General features: G+C 51.1%; 1 protein-coding gene across 1 annotated transcript in view; it reads left to right on the top strand.

The window, feature by feature from the left end:
• BBS2 (Bardet-Biedl syndrome 2) overlaps window positions 1-27758 on the top strand; it is a 353876-nt gene that overhangs the window by 288981 nt on the left and 37137 nt on the right. Inside the window, exon 19 of the mRNA XM_078670690.1 lies at window positions 26322-26470. Coding sequence (XP_078526816.1) covers window positions 26322-26470 — 149 coding nt within the window. The remainder of the gene's footprint in view (window positions 1-26321; window positions 26471-27758) is intronic.

Raw genomic sequence — 27758 nt, 5'->3', positions numbered from 1 at the left:
GACCAGGACAGAAGCAGCGACCTCGAGTGAGCCGCCGGCCCCAGCGGAAGTGAGACCGGGCCGGCCTGACAGAGGAGGCACTTCCCGGCACACCGCCTGGAGCACAAAAACACCCACATCGGCAACCGGAACGGCGAGGACACCCACAGAGATACTACCGAAAGCTGTGTTGCCAAAATTCAGCTGCCGGCACCTGCTGAGCGACAGCGTAACGAGAGTCAGCAGACTCGGAGGTGGGGGACGGACGGAGCGGCCGGCGGAGAGCTGCGACACGGTGAGCTCCCCCAGGGGGTGAACGATTGGCCCTAAACGTCCTTATCTGACGCCCGGCAGCCGCAACAAGAGAAGCAGACCCCATTTGCTCCCCGGGCCGGTGCGGCTGAGGAGACCGAAGCGGGTGCCCCCGGGGGACAGAAGGAAAAATCATCAACGCGCTTGTTGAGGTGGGGAAAACCGGCAGCGCCTGACTACACAAGACAAGGGTGGCGATCCTAACCCGCTACAACTATCACAGCCCCCAAAGTCGAGGCGAGTGTTACCTGGGCGGGACCTCAACCAGACAAGTAATGGCCCCACCATAAGGGACACATCGGGGGTATTGTGAGCGCCCGATAACTATTCTGCCTAGCAACGCCGCAACCGACCTGACCCTGCCTGAGAGACCTAACATAAGGGTCACTAAATCTGTCCGGTCTGTGACACAACCGGTGGCGGACAGCGGACTAGTGCACTGGACACTAACAGAAGGGGGTCGGAACACCGCGATCATCACGGCCGTTGCAGCGGCCTTACAGACGGCGACAGCGCCGGGATACACACTTACTGGCCAGGAGTGTCCCAAACGAAGAGCGGTGCAGGGACAATGAGTGAATGAGCAGGACCCCCACCTACACTAGCGAAATATCGGAGTGCACGCCAGCCCGCTACCCACTGACCTGCACGCCGGGGAAAGAGTCAAACAGACAGCGCAGGTCACGGCGCAAAGAGAGACGGCCCCAGACTCCGCAAGTCTCCACGCCATGGCGGGCAAAGGAACCAGGAGTGGATCCACACAAGCTAAGCTAGATAAGTTTGCGTACAGCCAACTCGGACAATCGCATAACAATGGGCGCAACTCCACGGGCGCTACCCCAGAAACGGACGGGAACAAAAGAATAACGCTAGAGGACATCATGAGAACCCTCACAGAGGTCAAAACGACGGTAGGCTCCATCTCCTCTGAAGTCACGCTGTTGCGTGCGGATTTCCAAAAGATGACTGAAAGGGTATCCCAAGTGGAGGTGGTCACGAAATCTCTTATGGAAGACACGTCAGAACTACAAATAGCCATGGAACGCATGGAGAAAGTCACCAAGATCCTACAGGATAAGCTGGACGACCAAGAAGGGCGTTCTCGAAGGAACAATGTACGCATCCTTGGGCTTCCAGAATCGGAAGGGAAGGGGGCTATGGACCTCTACGTCGAAGATCTCATAACGACCAAACTGCAACCCAAAGGACTATCCCACTTCTTTTCGGTGGAAAGAGCACACAGGGTTCCGGGCGGGACACCTAAGCCAGGAGCGGCGCCGCGACCAGTGCTGGCCAGACTCTTCAACTTTAGAGACAGGGATGCAATCCTACAAGCAGCGAGGACCTCCCCACCGGTTAAAATTCAGAACGCAACCTTGTCCTTCTTCCCGGACTACACGGCGGAGGTGGCCAGGCGCCGTAAATCCTTCACGGAGGTGAAAAAAGCACTACGAGACAGAGAATTGCCGTACTCCATGCTATTTCCCGCCAAGTTACGGATAGTGGCCGATGGGAAGACGTGGTTCTTTGACACACCAGAAGCAGCACAGGACTGGCTGGAGGGTTGGTGGCAAGTGGGGCAACGTCACCGTCCGCACAAGGATCGGACTACTCACCGTAACGGCACGCAAACGGACAGCCAGGCCGACCGCCCGACTCATCAGGAAGGCACGGCAGCAACGGAATCCGACTCTGCACAAGACCTGCTAGACTCTGGGCGACCGGCGCCGGTCTAAAAACAAGCTATATATAGAAAGACCTGGGTGTGCCGTGATGGACCTTGGACCTGGTGCGGCTGAGTAAGGTGGGCGCAGTTAGTTGCTGAAGGGGACTCACCAACCCCACAAGCAAGTATGATAGTTGGGGAAGGACTAAAGCACTCTGCAATGTTGGGGACGCGGGCGGGGTTTAGTCCGTGGAGCAGGGGAGCAGGGAGGGGGGAGGGGAGTTCAGTTTTATTGTTCACGTTTCTATTCATGGTCATCACTCACTTCACACGTAATACTACCACTCTAGATATCGGCATACTCCTATGCCTAGTCAAGGAAGGCAACAGCTGCACAGCACCTACCGACACATTACTCATGTCACGATCCCGACGACTCCATGGCCAACCCATCTCGAGCTACACCCACTGAGGTTACCCCGGTAACGGTAGGGGTGCCCCCTTTGCGCATGCTAACATGGAACGTCAGAGGCCTAGGGGACAAGATAAAAAGAGGCCTGGTCATGCAAGCCATCAAACGCCAGAGCCCGGATGTGGTTCTGCTCCAAGAAACACACCTCACAGGGACGGCATGCAAAGCGCTTGACAGGCGCGGATACACTATGGCGACGCATGCTGACTTCACTTCTGGGTCCAGGGGGACAGGGATACTACAAAAAAAGACATCGCCCTTTATAATTACACATCGCGCGACGGATGACCAGGGACGCTTCGCCGCGATACATGGCCAGTGGGAAGGCAGGCCGCTTAATGTGGTATCAGTCTACATCCCCCCGGCACTTCACTCCATAGCACTACCGGCATTGGGTAAATTCCTTATAGACCTCCCTGAAGGTGACACAATCATTGGGGGTGACCTCAATGCAATAGTGGACCCTGCACTGGACGCCTTTCCCTTCAGAACCAGCTCAAGAAGGACTGCACCACTCCCTGACTTTCTTGAAGCATTGGGTATTGTGGATGTATGGCGACATCTACACCCAGCAGCGACTCAATACACTTTTTACTCCGCCGTGCACGACAGCCTATCTCGCATAGACTATTTTTTGTTCCTGGGGGTGGGTATGGGATCTGTAGACAGTATTGACCTCCTACCCAGAGGTATATCTGACCACTCCCCGATAATTCTCACTCTTACCACTAGAGAACGGAAATGCGCAAGGATCTACCCAGTTTACCCCAACTATTTAAAAATCCCTAAAATATGGAAGAAACTGAAACTAGCGACAACACACTATTTTGCTGAAAACACTGGGACGGTGGCTTCACCATCAATCCTCTGGGAAGCTTACAAGACCGTCCTTAGGGGGACTGCAATAGCGGCCATTACAGGACACAAACGAGACTCCCAGAAGGAACTTACAGAAATAGAATTAGCACTCCACAACGCAAACACTGCACATATGCTAGACCCCTCCCCAGCTACGACACACACGCTGCAGCTACGACAACAACAGTACCAGGCCCACCTCAAAACGACAGTGCGGGGCTACATCGCCAACACAACACATAGAATTTATGATGTGGGCGACAAAGCAGGGAAAATGCTGGCATGGCTGGATAGGGAGGCACAAGAGGTATTCAGAGACTGTATACTGCAGACGGCCGAGAACTAACGCACCCGGAAGACATTGTGCACACTTTAGCAAATCATTTTCAGAACATATACACCCCCGGACCACATCGTCACAGCACACATGGCGACACTCTCACTGGCAGACGTTGCCATTCCCAGCATATCACCAGAGACTATGCAAGACTTAGAGGCAGATCCATCAGAGGATGAAATTCAACTAGCGATACAGTCGCTGCAATCGGGCAAAGCATTGGGTCCTAATGGACTGCCGGTGGAATGGTATAAATCAATGGCATCGGAACTCAGTAGACCCCTACTGAACATGTATATGGAGAGTAGGGAGAAGGCAGAATTACCGCTGGATCAGCGCACGGCCACAATCTTAGCTATACCGAAGCCGGGTAAACCCCCAACCGAATACACCTCATATCGCCCGATATCATTACTAAATGTGGAAGCCAAGGTGCTGGCTAAACTTCTGGCCAACCGTCTGATGCCACACCTGGGCACCCTGATCCACCCCGACCAATCAGGCTTTATGCCCCACCGAAGTACGGCGCTGAATCTCCGGAGGGTTCATGGAGTACTGGCTCGTTCACACCTCCTCCCAGAGCAGGCCGTAATTCTCTCCCTTGACGCAAAAATGGCTTTTGACCTGGTTGAATGGGAATACCTCTTCGAGGTGCTTGCACGTATGGGCTTTGGGCCGAAATATATAGCCTGGATACGACTACTCTACACAAAACCGGTGGCACAGGTAGTGGCTAATGGCCACATCTCGCCGGTGTTCCCGTTGGGCAGAGGGACCAGACAGGGATGCCCATTGTCACCCTTACTCTTTGTGTTAGTACTTGAACCCTTAGCGATCTTGATCAGGACAATGCCCTTATTCAAAGGCATCCAATGGGAAGAGGGCTGGGAAGACAAAATTTCCCTATATGCTGATGACATGCTCATATACATGGTAGACCCTGATGACGGAATCCCAGCCCTGTTGGAAATATACAACACACATGGGCAATCATCGGGCTATACCCTGAACTGGTCCAAATCGGTGATATATACATTAAAAGGTCCGGCACCGAGATTGCGAGAAGACTGCCCCCTGGCGGCGCCGACGACCTCCTTCAAATACCTAGGCATTGTCATCGCACATTCTGAAGCAGATTTCTTCGCTAACAACCTCCAACCACCTCTGGAACGCTTACACGCAGACGTTAAGCACTGGGCGACCTTGCCCCTCACCCTCCTGGGAAGGGCAGCCTTATATAAGATGATGGCGCTTCCCAGGTTTCTATACATATTAGAAAACACCCCATATCCTGTCCCACCACGGTACTTCAAACAAATTGCTGCGTTAGTCTCCAACCTACTCTGGAACAATGGCCCAGCACGTATAGCATATGACAAGTTAGTGAAGAGTTGGTATGAGGGAGGGATTGCGCTTCCCAATATTCAGCTTTATTACTGGGCAGCCCAACTCAAAATAATTAACCAATGGCTACACACCCCGAGAGACGACCCAGCCTACAGGGCAGACTGGTCACAGCTAGGGACGAACTGCATGCTCTCGACACTATATAATGAAACGCAACTCAAACATCTGCGCGGCCCGACACAACACACGGTGGCCCTCTGGCATATAGCACAGGCAAAACTGGTCTGGAAAGGAAGAATCACCAAAATGACACCATTATGGGACACGAAATCACTGGGAAACCTTAGAGGGTGTGCAGGATTTACACAGTGGGACTCTATAGGTATTTCCACGGTGGGGGACCTCTGGGACAAAGACACGGTAATACCGTTCCCACAACTCCAGCAGCAGTATGACCTCGGACCCACGGAAACATTTAGGTACATACAAATTAGGCACGCACTGCTCCAAGCTATCCCAACGGGCACTGCTCTGCTGGAATCCTCACCACTTGAGGACAGGCTATTGACAGACTTCATGCAACAGAGCGCGACTTCACTCACATACAAAAAACTGATCAACAACTTAGAGGACCCCACGCTGAAACTTAAAGACAGGTGGGAAGAGGACATAGGTGTAATGGACGAATCGGAATGGAACGAAGCTTTGGCCTCCCCGAAAGAAGTAGGCATTTCGGCAAAGTTCAGACTGGTGCAATTAAAAATTTTGCACCGCATCTATTACACCAGGACGCTACTCCACAAAATCCATAGAGCGCCCCATCCCTTCTGCTTGAGAGGCTGCGGGGAGGAGGGAACACTATTTCATACACTATGGGACTGCCCACACATACAGGAATTCTGGAGGCAAATCATGCGCACAATCTCCCAGGCGCTCAAGATTTCCATTTTACCAGAACCTCATAAGTGCCTTTTGAATATCTGGGACCCAAATGACCTAGATAGGTATGGGATAATTTGGACTACGCTAGCCATAACAGTGGCTAAGCGGGATATCGCACAGGAATGGGGGGCTCCGGATTTGCCCACTGCGAGCAGATGGACTAGAAACATGGATGTCCTGATGGTCACGGAGAGAACTGTATATGTCCTTCGAGCTTCCCCCCGCAAATGGAATAAGGTGTGGTCAGCGTGGAATGTTTATAGGGGTGAGATATGTGAGCCCTTACCAGAGGGAGACGATCTGGACTCGGAGGGGGAGGAGGAGTAGCGAATGGAGTTGGGGATGTCCGCTTACTCGTGCTACACGCAGCAACGTATTGCATTAACTTACCTATGAGAAGACAATGGGGCGGGGGGACCTGATGTTGGGAGAGGTAGTGGGAAACGTACATAAAAGTGATGACCTGAGTTTGGGGGGAGGGAGGGGGGAATGTCTCTTAGAGTTTTACGAGAGACGCCCATGTTGGGCAACATTTAACGGGGAAACACTGGTATATTTTATTAACTTAGGTGAGAAACTACGGTAGAGCATGCATAGAATTTATAAGAGAAGAAACGAGCCATAAATGCAGGTTAGAAAATATCATATAAGATTCCAGGACTACACCGTACATATATGAAAATGCCAGCTTGAATGTATCGTACTAACTGTATACTATGCCTTCATATTAATAAAGTTTTTAAAAAAATATATATATAATTTGGGACATCCATTCTGCCTCATCTTGAAATGGAGACTCCAAACCTTCCAAACAAAATCGCTTTTGGAAACTAAAGCAATCCTTAATTTGTGAAAACACCGCCAGGATGCCGTCAGTGGATCCAAATCAAGAAAGTAAGTCACCAAGCGGGCAGAAGTTCAGAAAAATGAGGGATAGTATCCAGAAAGAAGGGAGGAACGACAACGAACATAGCCATAAAAAGACAGACAGTTCTTGACCAGTTTTTTAAAAAGAAGCTGGGGAATGAGGGAGGGGCCTTTCCCAAGGGCATCTCTAGATTGCCTAGTTGCCCAACCGCACCCCCCCCCCCCCCCACACACACTACCATCCCTGGCCACCAAAGTGGGAACATCATAGTTACCATTGGGGGGAGCTGTCGTAGAGGTAAGAGTTATTTTCCATGGTAAGTTACAGGTTTAGTTATGTTTCAGTTGCTGGGGGAGCAGGGAGAAGAGGTATGATTCACAATTCCATCTTCCTTTGCTACTTTCAGTAGGGTAGATCGACTAACTGCACATCACACGGCACACCCAGTGAATCAACTAACTGCAGTGGGTGCTCAAAAGTCATTCAGGAGAGTGGGAGCAGAAACTGCCAAATGAATCTCTTTCAACGTAAGGGGGCTGGACATACCCAGTGCAGCCACAATTCTGAGGGCACTGAAATGTATGGGGTGAGGGGTTTTTTGCTTCCTCCAGAAGATGTACCTTTTGGTGCATCACACATGGAAGCTATGAATCCACACCTTCCCTGCTCAGCACTGTACAACAGCCAAGCCCAAGACTAAAGGAGCAAAGACTCTAATCGCTACACATGTAGCCTTATCCATACACCATTCTCAAGCAACCAAAGGAGGGCAGGTGGGTCCGTTTTAATGTAGCCTATCCCGGCAGCCAGACTCCCTCACCTTTGTATATGCCCTGAACCTGGGACAGGATGGTTTCTTACACCACAAGGTGCAGAGTCTCATGAGTGCTGCCAAGGGACCCTTCATTTTAGGATGCTACTGGAATTTGGAGCTCGACAAACGGAGACAAAGTGGAGCAAATTTGTGGTTCAACAACAGTGCTGACAACCATAACATGTGTATTTGTAAAGAGCACATTCATCCGGAGGCATCTTGGAGCTGAATAACGGATGTTTATTGTTACCCAACTCAATGGTACAAAAGAGGGTGAATGATCTGGGCAAAGCAGATGTGTGGATAGTGAACCATCCTGAGCAGGAAGAGTACACCCATTACTCAGCAGGCCATAAAATGTTAGCTAGACTGGATATGATGTTAATGGGTCATTCATCATGCTCCTGAGTGGCTGACCTTAAAAACGTGATCTTGATGCTCTCTGACCATCCTCCGGTTGTAGCTACCTTTCTTTGGAAAAGGACCCAGAAGTAACACAATCTAGCTGGCTACTTCATAAAACCCTCCTCAGGGAGCTGGTACTTAGAGCAGCCGTCCAATCACATATAAAAGTGTGTCAGGAAATGACACAAGTGTGTCAGGAAATGACACAGGAAAATGTAGGCTTGAAGTGCTTTATTTGTTTCATGTGTGACTGTAGATACACATGCTGTGCACACTCATGCCATACAGTGTTGGGCTTGGATGTTTACAACTTTTTTAAAAAGTCGTCTTTTGAGTCACAAGATCCAGTGACTCCTTCTTTTTGAGGCAGTGCGCATGGCCATCCGCCCCATCTTCAGATTGTTAATAGCTCGCTGTTGACGCCCATATTGACACCTAATCGAACCGGAGAAGCTGACTCAGTCGTCGATTATCCATTCTTTGTCGAAGCCAGGATATCTGTAACCAGTCACCAGAAAACCGACTCAATGAGCACTTGGCACCTTCCATAGGGACCAGAGAATGTTCAGAGACGTGTGATGGAATGGACCTCATTTCGAAGGTGCCCGCAGTGCAATGCAAAGTACCTGCACAACGACCAACATGTAAAGTATGGCCATCTTGTTGGGCTTTCTAGCCACGCCCCCCCCCCAATTAGCCGAACCTTGCTTAGGGTTTTTTATTTCTATAAGGACACATCTGCATTCTCTGGATATTGTTGCACCCTCTCCACCTTAGCAATGTCAATGAATGTTCGCAAATCACAAAGACCCCACTCATAGACTTTGCATGGTGTTACTGGCCATCCAGGTTCTTAAACCTTTTGTTCCTGCAGTACCCTTCCTTTGTGAAGGCACAGGAAGAAAGCTTGAAAAGATGCTCTCTTTGTTTGGCTGGGTTTGTTTCACCTGACACCAGGACTTGATATGCCCTGGCTTCCCACCATTACCCCCAGTTTTAGAAAACCGGCTTACTAGAACTAGAACCATTAGGTTATATTGGTCTAGATAATTGGTGAAACTCTGATGTATCAGCACAGAGAAATACTTGACCATAAGCAGATCTCTGGAAATTGCTGCTCGCATGACGGCTATGAAGATGCATATGATTCCAGAGATAGTCCTCTCTGCCATGACTGAATGAAAAGGAAACTTCACTATCAGGTGTGGAGACCAACAAGCCCCGGGCAAGAATCTTAACCTTGTAGACTGAAGCTAATGTTGGGATTTGTCAGAAGAAAGGGTGCTGCTCTGGACCAATGAGCAAAATAAATAATTGATGGACGGAATGCTGGACAATGCAAACATCACCCCCAGTCTCAAGGATCTGGGTTTAATCCATCATTCTTTTGCTCAAAACACCACCCGTTTGGACCCAGCCATATGCAAATCAGTCTTGACCCTGTTGCTTGTGGGAATAGTCCAGCCTGGACTGGAAACAAGCATCCTGGGACCGGTTTCAGGGCATCACCCTTCATCAGCCAGGCTAGCTTGAATCCTGTGGTGTAGTGAGCAAGGGACCAAGGTCTGGGTATTCCCTTCGCACTTAGGGCGACATATGCAAAAGAAATAATTGATGGACGTAATGCTGGACAATTCAAACATTCACCCCCAGTCACAAGGATCTAGGTTTAATCCATCATTATTTTGCTCACCACACCACCCCAGTTTGGACCCAGCCATATGCAAATCAGTCTTGACCCTGTTCCTTGTGGGGACAGTCCAGTCCGAACTGCCAAGCCAGGTCCACACTGGACCGGAAACAAGCATCCTAGGACCGGTTTCAGGGCATCACCCTTCATCGGTCAGGCTAGCTTGAATCCAGTTGTGTAATGAGCATGGGACACAGGTCTGGGTATACCCTTCGCACTTAGGGAGACATATGCAAAAGAAATAATTGATGGACGGAATGCTGGACAATGCAAACATTCACTCCCAGTCACAATGATCTGTGTTTAATCCATCATTCTTTTGCTCACCACATCACCCCAATGAGGACCTTGCAGTCCATCTAGCCAGAATCAAACTAAATACAAGTTAAAGACCAACCGCAAACATTCCTAGACAGCAATTGTAGGAGGCTGACTGTCCTTGTTGGGGAATCCTGCGAACCATCTGTGTAGCCATAACTGGAGGATATTGTGATTTATAGGCAAAGGTAGACTCTATCACAGTTACCACTAGTTAGACCCACAAACCCCCTTCCAGGTTCTGTGGGTGCAGCCTTCTAAAACTTTCTGCTTCGAACACCCATCCTAAAAGATACAGGAGCGAACATTTTGCTACTGCCAGGTGACCTGCTTTGGGTAGCAGGTCACCTGGTGAGTAATTCTCAGAGTCAATGTACCAGCACTCAAAATTTGGGGTTTTGTGGTACCGGAGTGCCTCTTCAAATCAGATATAAGTAGAGGCACCACAGAAGACTGCCTCTTTCTCCAGTCACACTGAACATGATCAATGCTTACTGGTTTAAATCCCATCCCTACAGCCAAATCTGCAGTTAACAAAACTGTGGCAAAATCCCTGAGAAAGCATTCCACCATTGCCTGATCTTAGCGCAATCTGCCACAGGTGTGGATGCACCTACTTTTCTGAAAAAACCCTATTGGTCCACATAAGGTGCAAGAGAAATAGGCAATGAGCAAGGTTTTATAAATCGAACTGGTAACACAAGCCGGTTCCAGAAAGAGCTTTTGGAATCCATTCTTAAGTTTGCAAACATAAGAAATGGGATAAAAGAAGGACTAGGCTCAGGTTGGTAGTGATGCCCTTGCCGGACAAAGGGACCTTAGGGACAACCAAAAATAAGTCTGAGCGGAGGTTATTATCTCCGCTCTCTTGGCAGCTTCAGATCGCACACCAAACTTTAAAACAAGCACCAGTTACCTTAGGTTCTGCTATGGTGCTTTTGAAAGGACCTTGTTTCTTTCAAAGAATTCCCAAATGTGTCTTATTATTTATTCATTATTTGGTCGAAATAAGGATACAGATTTATTCCTGTAACAATTACCCTGGGGTAAATTGAGGCTTGCACAGATGCTCCCAGTTACACTTTTCCCAAGAAATAATTCTCCATCATGTCATTGGACTTCTATATCTGTATTCTTGCTTTAAAACTCTGGCACGCTAGTGGTGCTTCTTTAGTGCACAAATCACTGGAGACTATGACTTTGTGTAACAGATCTGCTGGCCCGGAAAGCAATCTTTTTGGTAGCAATCACCTGTATTCGACCAATTGGTGAGTTAGTGTTTTTCCTTCCAAAAAGCTTTATGTAATTCCCCAGGGACTGGGTAGTGCTTCAGGATGTTCCTTGATTCATTACAAATATCATTGAAGAATTTCACTTAAATCTGTTAATAATATTTCCATAACATTTCCTGTGTTTCAGACATGACCCCATCCTTCCTCGACTGAGGACACTTCACAATCCCGATGTTTTCAGATATCAGACATTTTCTCAGGAAAGAGCAGCTCCTTTTAGTTTCTGAATATCTATTTTTAATATGTGGTGGATTTCTTTCCAACTTTATAGGCAGGACTATCTAAAAGCCAGGAAATGTGGATAAAGCCATATATCTGTAAGAGACTTTAGTTAGTGATAGATTCCTTACCTTAGAATAGATTCCTTACCTTAGAATATCCCCAGGCGCCAGACTGGATCCGGAAAGTTTTGCTTAGCAGTACCCCTGTGCGTCAGTAGGTGGCGTCCTGTGGCTCCGCATCCGTAGCTTGCGTCGTATGCACTGAGATGACTTCATGGAGGCTACTTAGGCTCCACTCAATGCGCGCTGGCGTCAGTTCTTTCTGTTTCCGCGCCAGTAAGCGCAGATCCGGTTAGAGCACGTACCCTAGTCATTTTTTGACTATCTTTTTGAGACTTTTGTCTCGTGTTGTTTTTTCTTCTCTGGTGTTAGTTGGGATGCCTGGTTTTAAGTCTTGCGGGACCTGCCGTCGCAATATGTTGGTGGGGGACCCTCATGACGTCTGTCTCTACTGCCTGGATCGCGACCATGACTCCTGGTCTTGTCTGGACTGTAGGGCTAATGCCCTGAAGGCCCTGAGGGAACGCCGCTGGAAGTTGTTTGAAGTTTGGCACTCGTCCCCGTGCCATTCAAGATCAAGCCACTATAGGAGTGGCAGGGTTTGCTCAGACATGAGTCCCTTGCTCACTGCACCATCAGGATTCAAGCAAGCCGGGCCGAAGACGGCTGCAATGCCAGAAACCGGTCCCCGGAAGCTTGTTTCCTTTCCAGTAAAGAATTGGCTCGGTAGTTTGGTCTGCCCTGTTCCCATGATGCACTGGGCCAGGGACAGACTAATTTGCATGTAGCCAGGTTCTGAACTGGGATGGTACAGTGAGCTAAAAAACGGTGATGGATCAAGCCCTGATCTTTTGACTGGGTATGAGTGTTCTGTTTAATTCAGATGCTCTGTCCATCACCACCCCCTTTCTGAATCGTTTTGGCCACTATAGGAGTGGCAGGGTATGCTCAGACATGAGTCCCTTGCTCACTGCACCATCAGGATTCAAGCAAGCCGGGCCGAAGACGGCTGCAATGCCAGAAACCGGTCCCCGGAAGCTTGTTTCCTTTCCAGTAAAGAATTGGCTTGGTAGTTTGGTCTGCCCTGTTCCCATGATGCACTGGGCCAGGGACAGACTAATTTGCATGTAGCCAGCTTCTGAACTGGGATGGTACAGTGAGCTAAAAAATGGTGATGGATCAAGCCCTGATCTTTTGACTGGGTATGAGTGTTCTGTTTAATTCAGATGCTCTGTCCATCACCACCCCCTTTCTGAATCGTTTTGGCCACTATAGGAGTGGCAGGGTATGCTCAGACATGAGTCCCTTGCTCACTGCACCATCAGGATTCAAGCAAGCCGGGCCGAAGACGGCTGCAATGCCAGAAACCGGTCCCCAGAAGCTTGTTTGTTTCCTTTCCAGTAAAGAATTGGCTTGGTAGTTTGGTCTGCCCTGTTGCCATGATGCACTGGGCCAGGGACAGACTAATTTGCATGTAGCCAGGTTCTGAACTGGGATGGTACAGTGAGCTAAAAAACAGTGATGGATCAAGCCCTGATCTTTTGACTGGGTATGAGTGTTCTGTTTAACCCTTTAAGTGCTGCCGTCGGCCAACGGTCGTCACGGGCACTACCTCCCCAGTGCTGCGTGCGACCGTTGGACGTCCAAATCAGCACTGGATAATGGACAGCGCAGCACTGGGGAGGTATATTTACAAGCTCCTAAGGTGCTAATTCAGATGATCTGTCCATCACCACCCCCTCTCTGAATCGTTTTGGCCACTATAGGAGTGGCAGGGTATGCTCAGACATGAGTCCCTTGCTCACTGCACCATCAGGATTCAAGCAAGCCGGGCCGAAGACGGCTGCAATTCCAGAAACCGGTCCCCGGAAGCTTGTTTCCTTTCCAGTAAAGAATTGGCTTGGTAGTTTGGTCTGCCCTGTTCCCATGATGCACTGGGCCAGGGACAGACTAATTTGCATGTAGCCAGGTTCTGAACTGGGATGGTACAGTGAGCTAAAAAACGGTGATGGATCAAGCCCTGATCTTTTGACTGGGTATGAGTGTTCTGTTTAATTCAGATGCTCTGTCCATCACCACCCCCTTTCTGAATCGTTTTGGCCACTATAGGAGTGGCAGGGTATGCTCAGACATGAGTCCCTTGCTCACTGCACCATCAGGATTCAAGCAAGCCGGGCCGAAGACGGCTGCAATGCCAGAAACCGGTCCCCGGAAGCTTGTTTCCTTTCCAGTAAAGAATTGGCTTGGTAGTTTGGTCTGCCCTGTTCCCATGATGCACTGGGCCAGGGACAGACTAATTTGCATGTAGCCAGGTTCTGAACTGGGATGGTACAGTGAGCTAAAAAACGGTGATGGAGCAAGCCCTGATCTTTTGACTGGGTATGAGTGTTCTGTTTAATTCAGATGCTTTGTCCATCACCACCCCATTTCTGAATCGTTTTGGCCACTATAGGAGTGGCAGGGTATGCTCAGACATGAGTTCCTTGCTCACTGCACCATCAGGATTCAAGCAAGCTGGGCCGAAGACGGCTGCAATGCCAGAAACCGGTCCCCGGAAGCTTGTTTCCTTTCCAGTAAAGAATTGGCTTGGTAGTTTGGTCTGCCCTGTTCCCATGATGCACTGGGCCAGGGACAGACTAATTTGCATGTAGCCAGGTTCTGAACTGGGATGGTACAGTGAGCTAAAAAACGGTGATGGATCAAGCCCTGATCTTTTGACTGGGTATGAGTGTTCTGTTTAATTCAGATGCTCTGTCCATCACCACCCCCTTTCTGAATCGTTTTGGCCACTATAGGAGTGGCAGGGTATGCTCAGACATGAGTCCCTTGCTCACTGCACCATCAGGATTCAAGCAAGCCGGGCCGAAGACGGCTGCAATGCCAGAAACCGGTCCCCGGAAGCTTGTTTCCTTTCCAGTAAAGAATTGGCTTGGTAGTTTGGACAGCCCTATTCCCATGATGCACTGGGCCAGGGACAGACTAATTTGCATGTAGCCAGGTTCTGAACTGGGATGGTACAGTGAGCTAAAAAACGGTGATGGATCAAGCCCTGATCTTTTGACTCGGTATGAGTGTTCTGTTTAATTCAGATGCTCTGTCCATCACCACCCCCTTTCTGAATCATTCAAGATCAAGGGGTCGTTCCTGTGACCGCTCGCGGAGTCGTCACCACCACTCCTCTTCCCCTTCGGATTCTGGTAAGAAACGACACAAAGAAGTCGAAGAAGCATTTTTGCTCTCCGACGTCCCCCAGTCGGTCCCCGGATGCAGACGAGGGGGACAGGGGCTCCGCCCCTGCAGCTCCTTTGGAGCCTGGGAGTCTTGCGGCCTACCTGCCTTTCCCGGGTCCATCGGTGACTCCTGCACAAATGCAAGATTTCCTTGCTGCCATGGACCGCCTGTTTAGGCCTCGGGCTTCCGCCAGTGTGCCTTCGGGCCCCCCGGTTCCGTGTTTGGATCCTGTTGGTCCGTCGACTTCTTCGGCGGATCCAGCCCTGGTGCCGCAGGATCCTGCGCCCCTGCCTCCGGCCTAGGCGCCAAGAGGTCCCATGCTGCCGGATCCGGCTTCGGCTCTGCCGGCGGTGCCGTAGTGGATCCCGCTCGTTCCGCCTCTGCCCCGGTTCCCAGAGGGATTCGTCCCCGCCTGCGATCCGAATTGGAAACCGGCCCCGGTCGGCGCCGTTTATTCCTTCACCGGTCCCTGCCCCGCCGCCGAGGCCTGTGCCTACGGTGCCGGTGGAGGAGGATGACTGTGAAGGGCTTGAGGACCCGCTTGTTTGTCAGTGTGATTCTGAGCAGGACTGGGTGGACAACTTGGAGGAGGCCGGTGGCCTCAACGTCTCCTCTGATCTGCTGCTTGCCTCTCCCTCGCCCACTATGGAGGAAGGCACCACGTATACGATGGTGCTCTGTCGGGCTGCTGAGGTCCTCAACCACGATCTCCCCACGGTGACCCTGAAGACAAATCTCCTCACGGGGGTGCTCCAGCCGGCGTCCACTTCTTTGGAGTTGCTGCTGCCCTTTAATGATACCCTCACTAAAGTCTTGTTGGGCACTTGGTCACGGCTTTGCACTGGGGCCCCTGTGGATAAGAACGTCGCCTGGCGTCATCGCCCGGTGCCGGTTGACCCTGCCTTTCTGACCAATCATCCTAGACCCGAAAGTCTGGTTATTCAAGCTTCTACGTCTCAGAGTGCCTTTCCCGCGGCTCCGCCGGATAAGGAAATAGAAGCAGTTTGGCAAGCGGTTCTCCTCTTCGGTCAGCTTAGGACTGCGGTCAGTGAACACCGCATGCCTTCTGGGGTGCTATTCCCACGCGATGTGGGATTCCGTGGCTGAGGTGTTGCCTCGGTGCCTGGAGGAGGTCCAGACTGTGCTGTCTTAGGCTATGAATGAGGGTAAGGATGCGGCTAGATTCACCATTCATTGTGGATACCGCGGACACCCTCGGTAGGGCAATTTCCACAACAGTGGCGCTTCGGAGCCACGCCTAGCTGAGGTGCACTGGGTTCTCCCTGGATGTTCAGAGCTCCTTCATGGACAGGTCTTTTGACGGCACTCGCCTGTTTGGTGATAAGGCTGACACAGCACTGGAGCTTTTTAAGGACTCTCGAGCTACGGCCAAGTCCTTGGGCCTTTCCTCCACGCGCGCGGCCACATCCACTTCACTTTGTGGCCATGGCAGAGGAACCCCTGGCCGTTCGTTCAGTCAAAAGCCAACGCAGAACGAGACTCAACGTGCCCGTGGGCGCGGCAGCCACCGAGGTGGCTCCGGGGGCCGACGTGAGGTTCAGTCCACCTCCACGACTTCCACCTCGAAGCCTTCCTAGTCTGAGCTTCGGGTCGCACCTCACGCCAGTGGGTGGCAGGATTCATCATCACCTTCCCATTGGCGTTCTATCACATCCGACAAGTGGGTGCTGCAACTCGTCTGGAGGGGCTTATCCCTCCCCTTAAAGTCTATCCCCCCAGCCATGCAACCTCGGTTCTACTGTATGTCGGGAGATCACTTTGCGCTTCTCCAGCAGGAAGTTATGGCCCTCTTGGCCAAGGGGGCCATCAAGCGCGTTCCTGGGCCAGAAGTAGGACGTGGTTGTTATTCCCACTACTTTCTGGTCCCCAAGAAGGACAATGGGGGTTTGCGCCCCATTTTGGACCTAAGGGACGTCAATCGCTTCTTCCGGAAGGAGAAGTTCAAGATGTTGACTCTGGCTCAGGTCTTGGCTGCCTCCGACCCTGGAGACTGGATGGTAGCATTGGACTTGCAGGATGCATATTTTCACATCCCCTTCCTGCCGGCCCACCGGCGTTACCTGTGGTTCACGGTTGGCCAGGAGCATTTACAGTTTGCTGTGCTCCCTTTCGGCCTTACCAGCGCCCCTTGGGTGTTCACGAAAGTGATGGCAGTGGTTGCGGCTCACCTTTGCAGGTCAGGGGTGTCAGTCTTCCCCCTATCTTGACGACCCACGTTCAGACTACAGCCTACCTCCTGCATTTGCTGGGGTTCTCCATCAATGTGCCAAAGTCGCACCTGAGTCCCTCTCAGAAGCTCCCTTTTATCGGAGCGGTTCTGGATTTGATGCGGTTTCGGGTTTATCCTCACAAGCAGCGAGTCCGGGATAGTCAGGCTATGATTCCAATCTTTCAGCCTCTATCCCGGCTTTCAGTCAGGATGACCTCATGGCCCCTGTGCAACATGCCAGATGGCATATGCGGGCTCTGCAGTGGGACCTGAAGTTCCAGTGGGCGCAGCATCAGGGCAACCTGTCCGATCACGTCCAGATCTCGGAGGGCACTGCACGACACTTGCAGTGGTGGCTCACGAATCGCGATTGGGTCAATGGCAGATCCCTCTCCCTTCCCCAACCGGAGCACACAGTGGTGACAAATGCGTCCCTCCTGGGATCAAGAGGCCACTTGTGAGAGGCGGAGATCAAAGGCCTCTGGTCTCTGGCGGAGTGCCGGCTCCATATCAACCTTTTGGAGCTTTGGGCGATCCGACTTGCACTGAAGGCATTCCTTCCCTCTGTCCAGGGAAGTGTAGTGCAGGTGTTCACAGACAACACCACCGCCATGTGGTATTGCAACAAACTGGGTGGGGTGGGGTCGTGGACCCTATGTCAGGAGGCTCTGCGCTTCTGGATGTGGCTGGAACATCAGGGCATTACCTTGGTGGTTCAACACCTGGCAGGTTCTCTGAACGTCAGGGCGGACAAACTCAGCCGCCGGTGCTTGATGGATCACGAATGGCGTCTGAACTCGGACATGGCGCAAGGTCTCTTTCTGCATTGGGGAGAGCCTTGGTTAGATCTATTCGCCACTGAAGAGAACACGCAATGTCATCAATTCTGCACGTTGGAATTTCCAGGGCAGCACTCGCTCGGTGAAGCTTTTTGTCGCAAGTGGAGCTGCGGTCTGTTGTATGCCTTTCCGCCTATACCACTTCTGCCCAGAGTGCTGAAGAAGATCAGGCGCGACCGGGCCCAAGTCATTCTTGTGGCTCCGGATTGGGCACGATGATACTGGTATCCCGAGCTACTCAGCATGACGATCGATCCCCGGATCCAACTGCCTCTTCGGGGGGATCTTCTGTTGCAGCAACAGGGGATGGTCCTCCACCCGAACCTGTCCAGCCTCCACCTCCATGCATGGAGATTGAGCAGCGACAGTTGATAGCTTTTGATCTTCTTCCCGAGGTCTGTGAATGTCAATCTGGCAGCCAGGCGTACCTCCTCGAAAACGGTGAACGCCTGCAGGTGGAACAAGTTTGTGGCACGGTGCACAGATAAGTCTGTGGTTCCTCTTTCTGCCCCTCTTTCGGAGTTCTTCTGTTCCTTCTCTCCTTGGCCCAGCAGGGCTCTGCTCTGGGCACTATCAAGGGTTATCTTTCTGCGGCTTCCTCATCAGCCTTCTCTTTTTAAGTCTCCTGTTGTTAACCGTTTCCTGAAAGGCATTACGCAAACGTTTCCTCCTGTGCCGTTCATAATGCCTCAATGGGACTTAAACCTTGTCTTGACATATCTGATATGCGCTCCTTTTGAGCCTCTTTATAACTGTCCTTTGCGTCTTCTTACTTTAAAGACGGCTTTCCTGGTAGCCTTCACCTCTGCCAGAAGAGTGAGTGAGCTCCAGGCCTTTTCTTCAAAACCTCCTTTCCTTTCTGTTCATCCGGACAAGGTGGTTTTACGGACCCGTCTTTCCTTCTTGCCAAAGGTTGTTACACCCTTCTACATTGGGCAGACCATCACTTTTCCCACCTTCTTTCCGCCTCCGCACCCTTCGAAAGAGGAGGAGAGGCTCCACCGTCTGGACCCAAAACGTGCGCTCTCATTTTATCTGACGAGCACACAGCAGTTCCATCTGGATGACCAGCTCATTGTTGGCTACGTGGGTGCCAAAAAAGGTCGGGCTGTGCACAAGCGGACCATCTCTCGGTGGGTCGTTCTCTGCATCAAAACCTAGTTCGAGGCATGTGGGCTGCTAAATTCATATCTGTTGCATTAGATCGCCGCCTAGTGTTGGGTCCGGATGATCGCACATTGTTGTCCTGGAAGAGTCTTCGAAGTATCCTGAGATAGGTGGCTCCTCCCCTGGACTACAGTGCGCATGGGCATCGGCTCCATCCCCAGATTGTTTTTTTCCGCCATTGGGTTCGGATGCGGTCTCGACGTCTCTCTGTCGGAACCGAGAAAACTAGCTTTTTTACGGCCAAAAGGCCTTAGTTTCATTACGTCGGTATTGTTTGCGTACGGTCTCGAGTTCTTCCGTCTCTTTGAGTCGGAATCTGCGGAGTCGTATCACTCTTCGGACATCGAGGCCTTCTCATCGCAACACGACCAGAACTTTTCAGCATGGAGCGGAGCCCGTTTAAATACTGTCCCGTCTGTGGGTCCAAATACCCACATATCGACGTGCACCCGGTCTGTAACAAATGCCTTTCGCCAGACCATAACGAGGACAACTGCAAGGCCTGCTCCAGATTCAGGTCAAAGAAGACGCTCAAGCTTCGGCGCGCGGTGCGCCTCAAGGCCAGACAAGCGGCCCCGGCTCCAGAGAACATCTTCGGCGAACTGGAAGAAGAGGGCCTAAGCCATCATCTTGAAATCTCGCCGCCCGCTACGGAGGTCGAGGCGGATCCGGAAGACGACGACGGAGTCGTGGATCAAGGCCTTGAATACGTCGACGAGGTAGGGGTCGTCGAAGAAGTTTATGGGGCCGCGGAAGATAGCTCGGGGGATGAGCTATGCCCCGAAGGTTACGCGGATCAGGCTCGGGTCACGGGATCGCCACTCGGCCTTACCCAAGACCCCGTACCGCAAGCCACGGCCCCGCCTTCAGGCCCGGCCACGGACATACTTGCTACGCAGCCCGTATCGAAACCGAAACAAACGGTATCGACTACACCTAAAATGGCCGACACGAAAACGAAACCGAAACTAACGGATTCGAGTGCATCTAAGATGGCGGCCGTTCCACCGAAAACACCAAAGCCTGCTACCTCATCGACTCCGTCGGCCTCCGGTCGACAGAAGTCGAAGAAAACTGTCGATTCGACAGTGCCGAAGTCGTCAACGGAGGAGGCATCCTCTAAGAAGGTCGTCCGGCACGGGTCGACCGGGACGACGCCGTCAAAGTCCGCCAAAGCCAGCGACAAGACTCCGGTGCCGACTGAGACGTCGCTAGTCGGACGCGTGGTTGACACGGAGCCTGTGCGATCCCACGGATCAAAGAGCGGAAGCTCAACACATCGGTCCAAGGACTCGGTGTCTACGGCTGCAGCATCGACGTCTAAGACTTCGAAGGGACCACAAGACGTCGGTTCCGAAGGCAAGGTGAAGGCCTCCTCGTCAGCGCCAAGTGGCGCCGTGGGTGAAGCATCCCTCATCGCCGCTTCACTCCAGAGAATTCGGGATAAGGCCTCTACGACGTCGGCTCCGGCGCCGTCGCAACAGAAGCCGATGGACATGCCGGCGAAGCCTGCTAGCAAACTTCTCTTCCTTCTGCCACCAAATGAGGCACCAAAGGCCTTTGCGCCAAAGACATCGGACTCGTCCATGTCTGCTGGAGTATCGGGTCGACAACTCGACTCCGGAGACGATTCGGAGCGTTTTATCGACGCACACACGGGCAAGTTGACCCTTTACAAGAGGAAGATCACTTCCCACCCAGTGGACTCTTATGTTATCCCACTGAAGAAGAAGAGGCTTGCACAGGACGCTCCAGTCCTGATTGAACCTATCCAGCCTCCTCCTAGAAGGAGTCCGACACCTTCCCCCGAACACTCTGAGGGAGAGGACTATGGACAAGATGACCAGTACACTTTCCCCATCAATGAACCCGATGCACAGCAGGATTCCTATGACGACATAGGCGACCAAGGGATACAGATTGTGGGGCAGGACCCACAGCCTTTCAGTGCACGTGCATCCCCAACAGAAGACTCTGCAGGTTTTCATGCACTCATTGAACGGGCAGCTGCTAATCATGATGTGGACATGCATGCTGACCCAGTGGAGGAAGATTTTCTGTTTGACACTTTTTCAGTCTCCGAAAAGACAGTAAAGACACTGCCTATGCTCAAAGGTGTCCTTAAGCATGCTGCGGACATCTTTAAAGAGCCTACCAGGGCGAGGGTGGTCAATCCACGCATCGAAAAGAAATACAGACCAGCACCTGCAGACCCTGCATACATTCGGGGACAGTTGCCACTAGACTCTCTTGTGGTCGCGAATGCCCGTAAACGGGCAAACTCCCAGACGACGGGTGAAGCTCCTCCCCCAGACAAGGAGTCTAAAGTGCTTGAGGCAGGGGGCAAAAGGGTAGCTGCGCAAGCCGCAAATTTCTGGCGGATTGCGAATACACAAGCACTGTTGGCACGTTATGATAGGGCGCATTACGACACCCTAGAGCAAGTTTTAGAACACCTGCCTTCGCAGTTTCAAGAGGCTACCAAACTGCTTATAGAGGAGGGCAAACTCATCTCCAACGCAGCCATAAAGTGTGCACTTGATGCCGCTGACACAGCTGCTAGGGCTATTAACACTAGCGTCATGCTGAGACGACAAGCGTGGCTACGCATATCAGGGTTTAAACCGGACATTCAAACAACCATACTCAATCAACCCGTCAATCCTGATAGACTGTTTGGTCCTGATGTTGACACCACCCTCAAAGATTAAGAAAGACAACGAAACAGCTAAGTCTATGGGGGCCCTTCAATCACAACAATTCCGGGGCAACACTTTTCGTCGCTCAGGTGCACGTGGAGGCACCAGAGGACAGATGGGTCAACAATCACAGTTCACTAGAGGTGGAGCACAGTCCTCCTACCCAAAGCAGAATAAAGGGGGTTATCGAGGAAACAGCACCAAAGGACGTGGCAGAGGAAACAACAACTCCCGTTCCTCTGCCCCAAACAAACAGTGACTCTCTGTCACTGCCCTCCGACCATTTAACACCTGTCGGGGGGAGACTACAGCAGTTCCTGCCGCTCTGGACAAACATCACCACAGACAGGTGGGTACGAAAACTTGTCCAGTACGGTTATTGTCTAGAGTTAAAGTCCACTCCACCCAACATTCCACCAAGGCAGCGGCCTATGTCCGCAGAGCACTTGCACTTATTGCAGCAGGAGGTAGTGGTGATGCTGCAAAAAGGCGCAATCGAGCTTGTGCCAGTGGAGGAGGAAGGCACAGGGGTATATTCCCTGTACTTCCTTATTCCAAAGAAGGACGGATCTCTCAGACCCATTCTGGATCTGCGTCCCCTCAACCTGTATATACTGTCAGAACATTTCCATATGCTTACACTGCAACAGATTCTTCCCTTGTTAAACCAAGGGGACTTCTTAGCAACCTTAGACCTCAAGGATGCTTATTTCCACATACCACTACACCCATCCCACAGAAAATACCTCAGGTTCACTATCCAAGGCAGGCATTATCAGTTCAAAGTCCTACCCTTCGGAGTGACCACCGCCCCAAGAGTGTTTACCAAGTGTCTGGCGACGGTGGCGGCGCACCTCAGGAGGCAGAATATCCATGTCTACCCCTACCTAGACGACTGGCTCGTTCAAGCCAAGTCGGAACAACAGTGCGCCGCGGACATGTCAACTACCATTCACCTCCTTCACAATCTGGGCTTCTCGCTGAACTACCCGAAGTCGCACCTTCAGCCAGCACATGTCCGGCAGTTTCTGGGCGCGACGATCAATACCCTGACGGCTATGGCTCAGCCAAACCAGGTCAGGATAGACAGCATGCAATCTCTGATCCAAAGGTTCAGACCACAACACTCGCTTCCAGCGAGAGTGTTCATGCAGTTGATTGGCATGATGGCCTCCTGCATCTTCATAGTCCCTCACGCACGGTTACATATGCGTCCGCTCCAGGAGTGCTTAGCAAACCAGTGGACACAGGCTCAGGGACAATTGACAGACCTAGTGTTGGTTACCAGTCGGGCGTTCAACTCTCTGCATTGGTGGACTCCACACAACCTTTGCAAGGGCCGACTGTTCCAAGAGCCAGTGCCACAGATTACCCTGACGACGGACGCATCTCTCCAGGGATGGGGAGCTCATCTGCTCACTTACACAGTGCAGGGACTATGGACGACGCAGCAACAGAAGATGCACATCAACTATCTGGAACTGATGGCAATCTTCATGGCGCTCAAGTCCTTCAATGTACATCTGTGCAACAAGGTAGTGTTAGTCCGGACGGACAACATGACAGCGATGTACTACATTCAAAAGCAGGGAGGCACCCACTCGCCACAGCTGTCTCATCTGGCTCAGAGCATGTGGAAGTGGGCCATTCAGAGGAACATTTTCCTCATGGCAGAACACCTCCCGGGCAAGGACAATCAGATGGCGGATCTGCTCAGCAGATACAGCCATCAAATTCACGAGTGGGAGTTACACCCATCAGTACTCCGCCCGTACTTCCAGCAGTGGGGTCATCCGGAGATAGACCTGTTTGCCACAAACGAAAACGCAAAATGCCAACACTTTGCCGCCAGGTTCCCTCACCCACAATCGCAGGGGAATGCGATATGGATGAACTGGTCAGGCAAATTTGCGTACGCTTTTCCACCAGCCCCTCTGATACCGCTGGTGGCGAGAAAACTAAAGCAGCACTCGATGACACTCATCCTAGTTGCTCCAACGTGGGCACGCCAAGCATGGTACACCACGTTTCTGGAGCTCTCGGTGGTGCCGCATCAAAGGCTGCGCCTAACGCCCAGGCTTTTGACGCAGAACCATGGAGACATTCAGCATCCAGATCCGCAACAGCTCAACCTGGCGATCTGGCTCCTGAAGTCCTAGAGTTTGGCTACCTTCACCTACCTCCAGAATGCATGGACATCATCAAGGAGGCAAGGAAGCCGACTACCAGAGCATGCTATGCTGCTAAATGGAAGCGTTTTGTTCTTCACTGTACAGCCAATAACATAAACCCGCTAGATGCATCTATCCCTAACATCATTTGCTATCTGTTACATCTTTACAAGTGCAATCTAGCCTACACTTCCATTCGGATACATCTATCCGCCATAGCAGCTTACCTTCAGAACCGGCAACATCTCTCTGTCTTCAGAGTGCCTGCCATTAAGGCTTTCCTAGAAGGTCTGAAACGAGTCATTCCCCCAAGGACACCGCCAGCTCCGGTGTGGAACCTCAATGTGGTCCTCACCAGGCTGATGGGACCACCTTTTGAGCCACTACACTCGTGTGAACTCCAGTTCCTAACATGGAAAGTGGCTTTCCTTATTGCTATTACGTCACTGAGACGTGTTAGTGAGCTGCAAGCGCTCACAATACAAGAGCCATTCATACAAATTCATCCAAATAGGGTGGTACTACGTACTAACCCTAAATTCCTTCCGAAGGTGGTATCACAGTTTCATCTCAACCAAACTATTGACTTGCCTGCATTCTTCCAAAACCCACAAACGGTGGCGGAAAGAATGCTCCATACTTTGGATGTTAGAAGGGCGTTGATGTACTATATTGACAGGACACAACCCTTTCGAAAAACAAAACAACTTTTTGTTGCCTTCTCGCCACAGCACAAGGGCAACCCTATTTCCAAAGCAGGAATAGCCAGATGGATTGTTAAGTGCATCCAGATCTGCTATCAAAAGGCTAAACGCACCTTAACAATACCCCCAAGGGCACACTCCACACGCAAATTGGGGGCATCCATGGCTTTCCTGGGGAACATTCCTTTAGAGGACATTTGTAGAGCAGCCACATGGGTTACACCACATACCTTTACAAAACACTACTGTGTTGATGTGCATTCCAAACAGCAGGCAGCTGTTGGGCAGGCTGTTCTCAAGACACTTTTTCAGGTTTCTGCAGCTGGCACGGGCAACCGCCGCTAATGGAGGGACTGCTATGTATTCAATGCAACAGATATGAATTTAGCAGCCCACATGCCTCGAACTGAATATGCTACTTACCAGTATGCATCTGTTCTTGGCATGTAGGGCTGCTAACATTCATATCGCCCACCCTCCTCCCCGGTGCCTGTCGCAGCTGCAGACATACTCTTGCATTCAATCATTAGCATGGACATCCTTTACACTTTACACTCCATCTCTGCCACAATGGCTAAAAACAATCTGGGGATGGAGCCGATGCCCATGCGCACTGTAGTCCAGGGGAGGAGCCACCTATCTCAGGATACTTCAAAGACTCTTCCAGGACAACAATGTGCGATCATCCGGACCCAACACTAGGCTGCGATCTAATGCAACAGATATGAATGTTAGCAGCCCTACATGCCAAGAACAGATGCATACTGGTAAGTAGCATATTCATTACTCGTTGGCTAAGAAGGAGCCTCCTGTGGGGCTGCGTGCCCATTCCACCAGGGCAACTGCAGCAACTACTGCCTTGGCACGTGGTGTTTCCCTTGCAGGACATTTGTCAGGCAGCTACGTCGGCCTCTCTGCACAAGTTTACTAAGCATTACTGCTTTGACAGTCGAGTCCAGAGAGACAGCTTCTTTGGCCGTTCTGTTCTCCGTGACTTTCTGGTGTAATCCTGTACGCAGACCCACCACCGGGGTTGGTATTGCTGGGGTATCTATTCTAAGGTAAGGAATCGATCACTAACGTGTCTTTTTCAGATGCTCAAGTTACTAATTGTGTAATGATATATCTGTAAGAGACATTAGTTAGTGATAGATTCCTTACTGCCCCTCCCTTCCTCCCCGTTCTGCAAACTGATTTCTAGGGTTAAGGTCATCCCTTTCAGGGCCCTAGTTTTCAATGCACCAGTGGTCAGTATCTTGCATGGCTCTGCGTTCCTGGCGCAGAAAGCCGTGCACAGAACTGACGCCAGCGCTCGTGGGTGGCGCCTAAGTAGCCTCCGTGATGTCATCTCGGCGCATATGACTCCAGCGACGGACGCGGAGTCGCAGGACGCCACCTACTGACGCGCAGGGGTACTGCTAAGCAAAACTTTCCGGATCCAGTCTGACGCCTGGGGATATTCTAAGGTAAGGAATCTATTCTAAGGTAAGGAATCTATCACTAACTAAAGTCTCTTACAGATATATCGTTACATAAGTAGTAAGTTGTGCATTTAGACTGTTGTAAAAGGTTTCATAATCTTTGGCAAGTGCTATTGTACATGACCGGTGCTTGAGCACCAGTAACTTTTTTATTGAACATCTATCCATGTGAAAATCGTGTTTACTATCTGAACTCCTACACCATTCATTTCTTGCAGGAAGACCATGAGGAAACGATATGTGGACCTCTATGACTACAACAGAGATTTAATAAATGGCTACAAAATTCGTAGCAACAACCACAATGAGCTCTTGAACAGTCTCAAGTTTGTGAACCAAGCCATACAAAGGGCTGGGCGTTTGCGAGGTAAGAAACAGGACTTTTCCTTTTTCTCTTGAGCAGAGTGAGGGGAGAAAAGCAGGACAGTAAAGTGCATGATCATAAGCAGTACTAGTATAAAAGATATTGCAGGCTTGTGGGACACACTTTATATCTTGTGGCATTGCCCTAAACTCTCCCTGTTTTGGGAAAAGGCTGCAGACCCGGGAGTGTTAGGGTTACTATTGCTCTTTACTCCTGAGGTGCTGGTTCTAGGGATGTAGCCTCCTACACTTAAGCTGATGACATATTGTGAATGTTATTTGATCTTGCAATGCCTAGAGGTGGCCAAAGTGAATATAGCACAAATTGGGGAAAACAAAACAGAATCACCTCTGTTCGCTCAGTGGTTCTTCAGGCTCTGGTCACTTTTAGCAATAAAACGGCTCACCAGCAACATGAATGGGAGTCATCTGCAATTTGTGGCCTAATGGAAACCAGTTTATAGGATGTGTGGAGCCCTGCCAAACACTGTACTACTAGCCGTGGGCCTCTTTGAGTGAGATGGCATGCCTCCATTTAATAAGTTGTGAAAGTGTCTATCTGCCAGTTTGAGGTATGGAGTGAAAGTTATCTATGAAAACATTCTAGTAGTGCCTTACTGTGGTGTGGTTAGATTTTGTCCCCCTAGTTTGAAAGGTGCAGGGGATAGTTGGGGTGGTGGTAGTCCTATTGTCTTTACTTTTAAACCTTTTTAGGTCTCGCCTGAGCCAGCGCGCATGCGGTGCTCTGCGAGGCTTCTAGTAAAGACTTTAAACTCTGACCACACGCTCGTACGTGTGCTTTTTTTTTTTTTGCACACACGCTATTGGCCTTTGCGTGCGTCTTTCTAAGAAAGACAGCACGCAATTGGCCAAAGACGGGTGCACGTCCTGCCTTCTCTCTCCCCTGGCCTAGGGAGCTCTGGAGGTGGCAGCAGCGCGGCCTGGTGCCAGCTGCATACCTCACATTCCTTGTTAAGTAGCACGGCGCGCGCACTACTCGCGTGCTTGTTGTTTTGTGCTGTAATTAAGCTTGTGTCCTTGCAGTCCCTTGGCTCTCCGGAGGGGGCGCTGTGCGTGCTATAACTGCAGTCTCCCCAGCTCTCCGGTGGGGGTAATTCCATTCCTCCCCCTCACAGCACCCGCATTTCCCACGGACCAGACCTATGTCTCTCCCTCCCTTGGGCATGCTGCCCCCCCGGAGAGCGTGGACAGCCGACACCCGCACTTCCGGAGGGAGCCCTGAGGGCAGGTCTCGCTGATCTGCACCTCCTTCGTGCTTAAGGGAGACGTGT

This window comes from Lissotriton helveticus, chromosome 12, assembly GCF_964261635.1.
Source record: "Lissotriton helveticus chromosome 12, aLisHel1.1, whole genome shotgun sequence".
NCBI lineage: Eukaryota > Metazoa > Chordata > Amphibia > Caudata > Salamandridae > Lissotriton > Lissotriton helveticus.
This window is presented reverse-complemented; position numbering and strand designations above follow the sequence as displayed.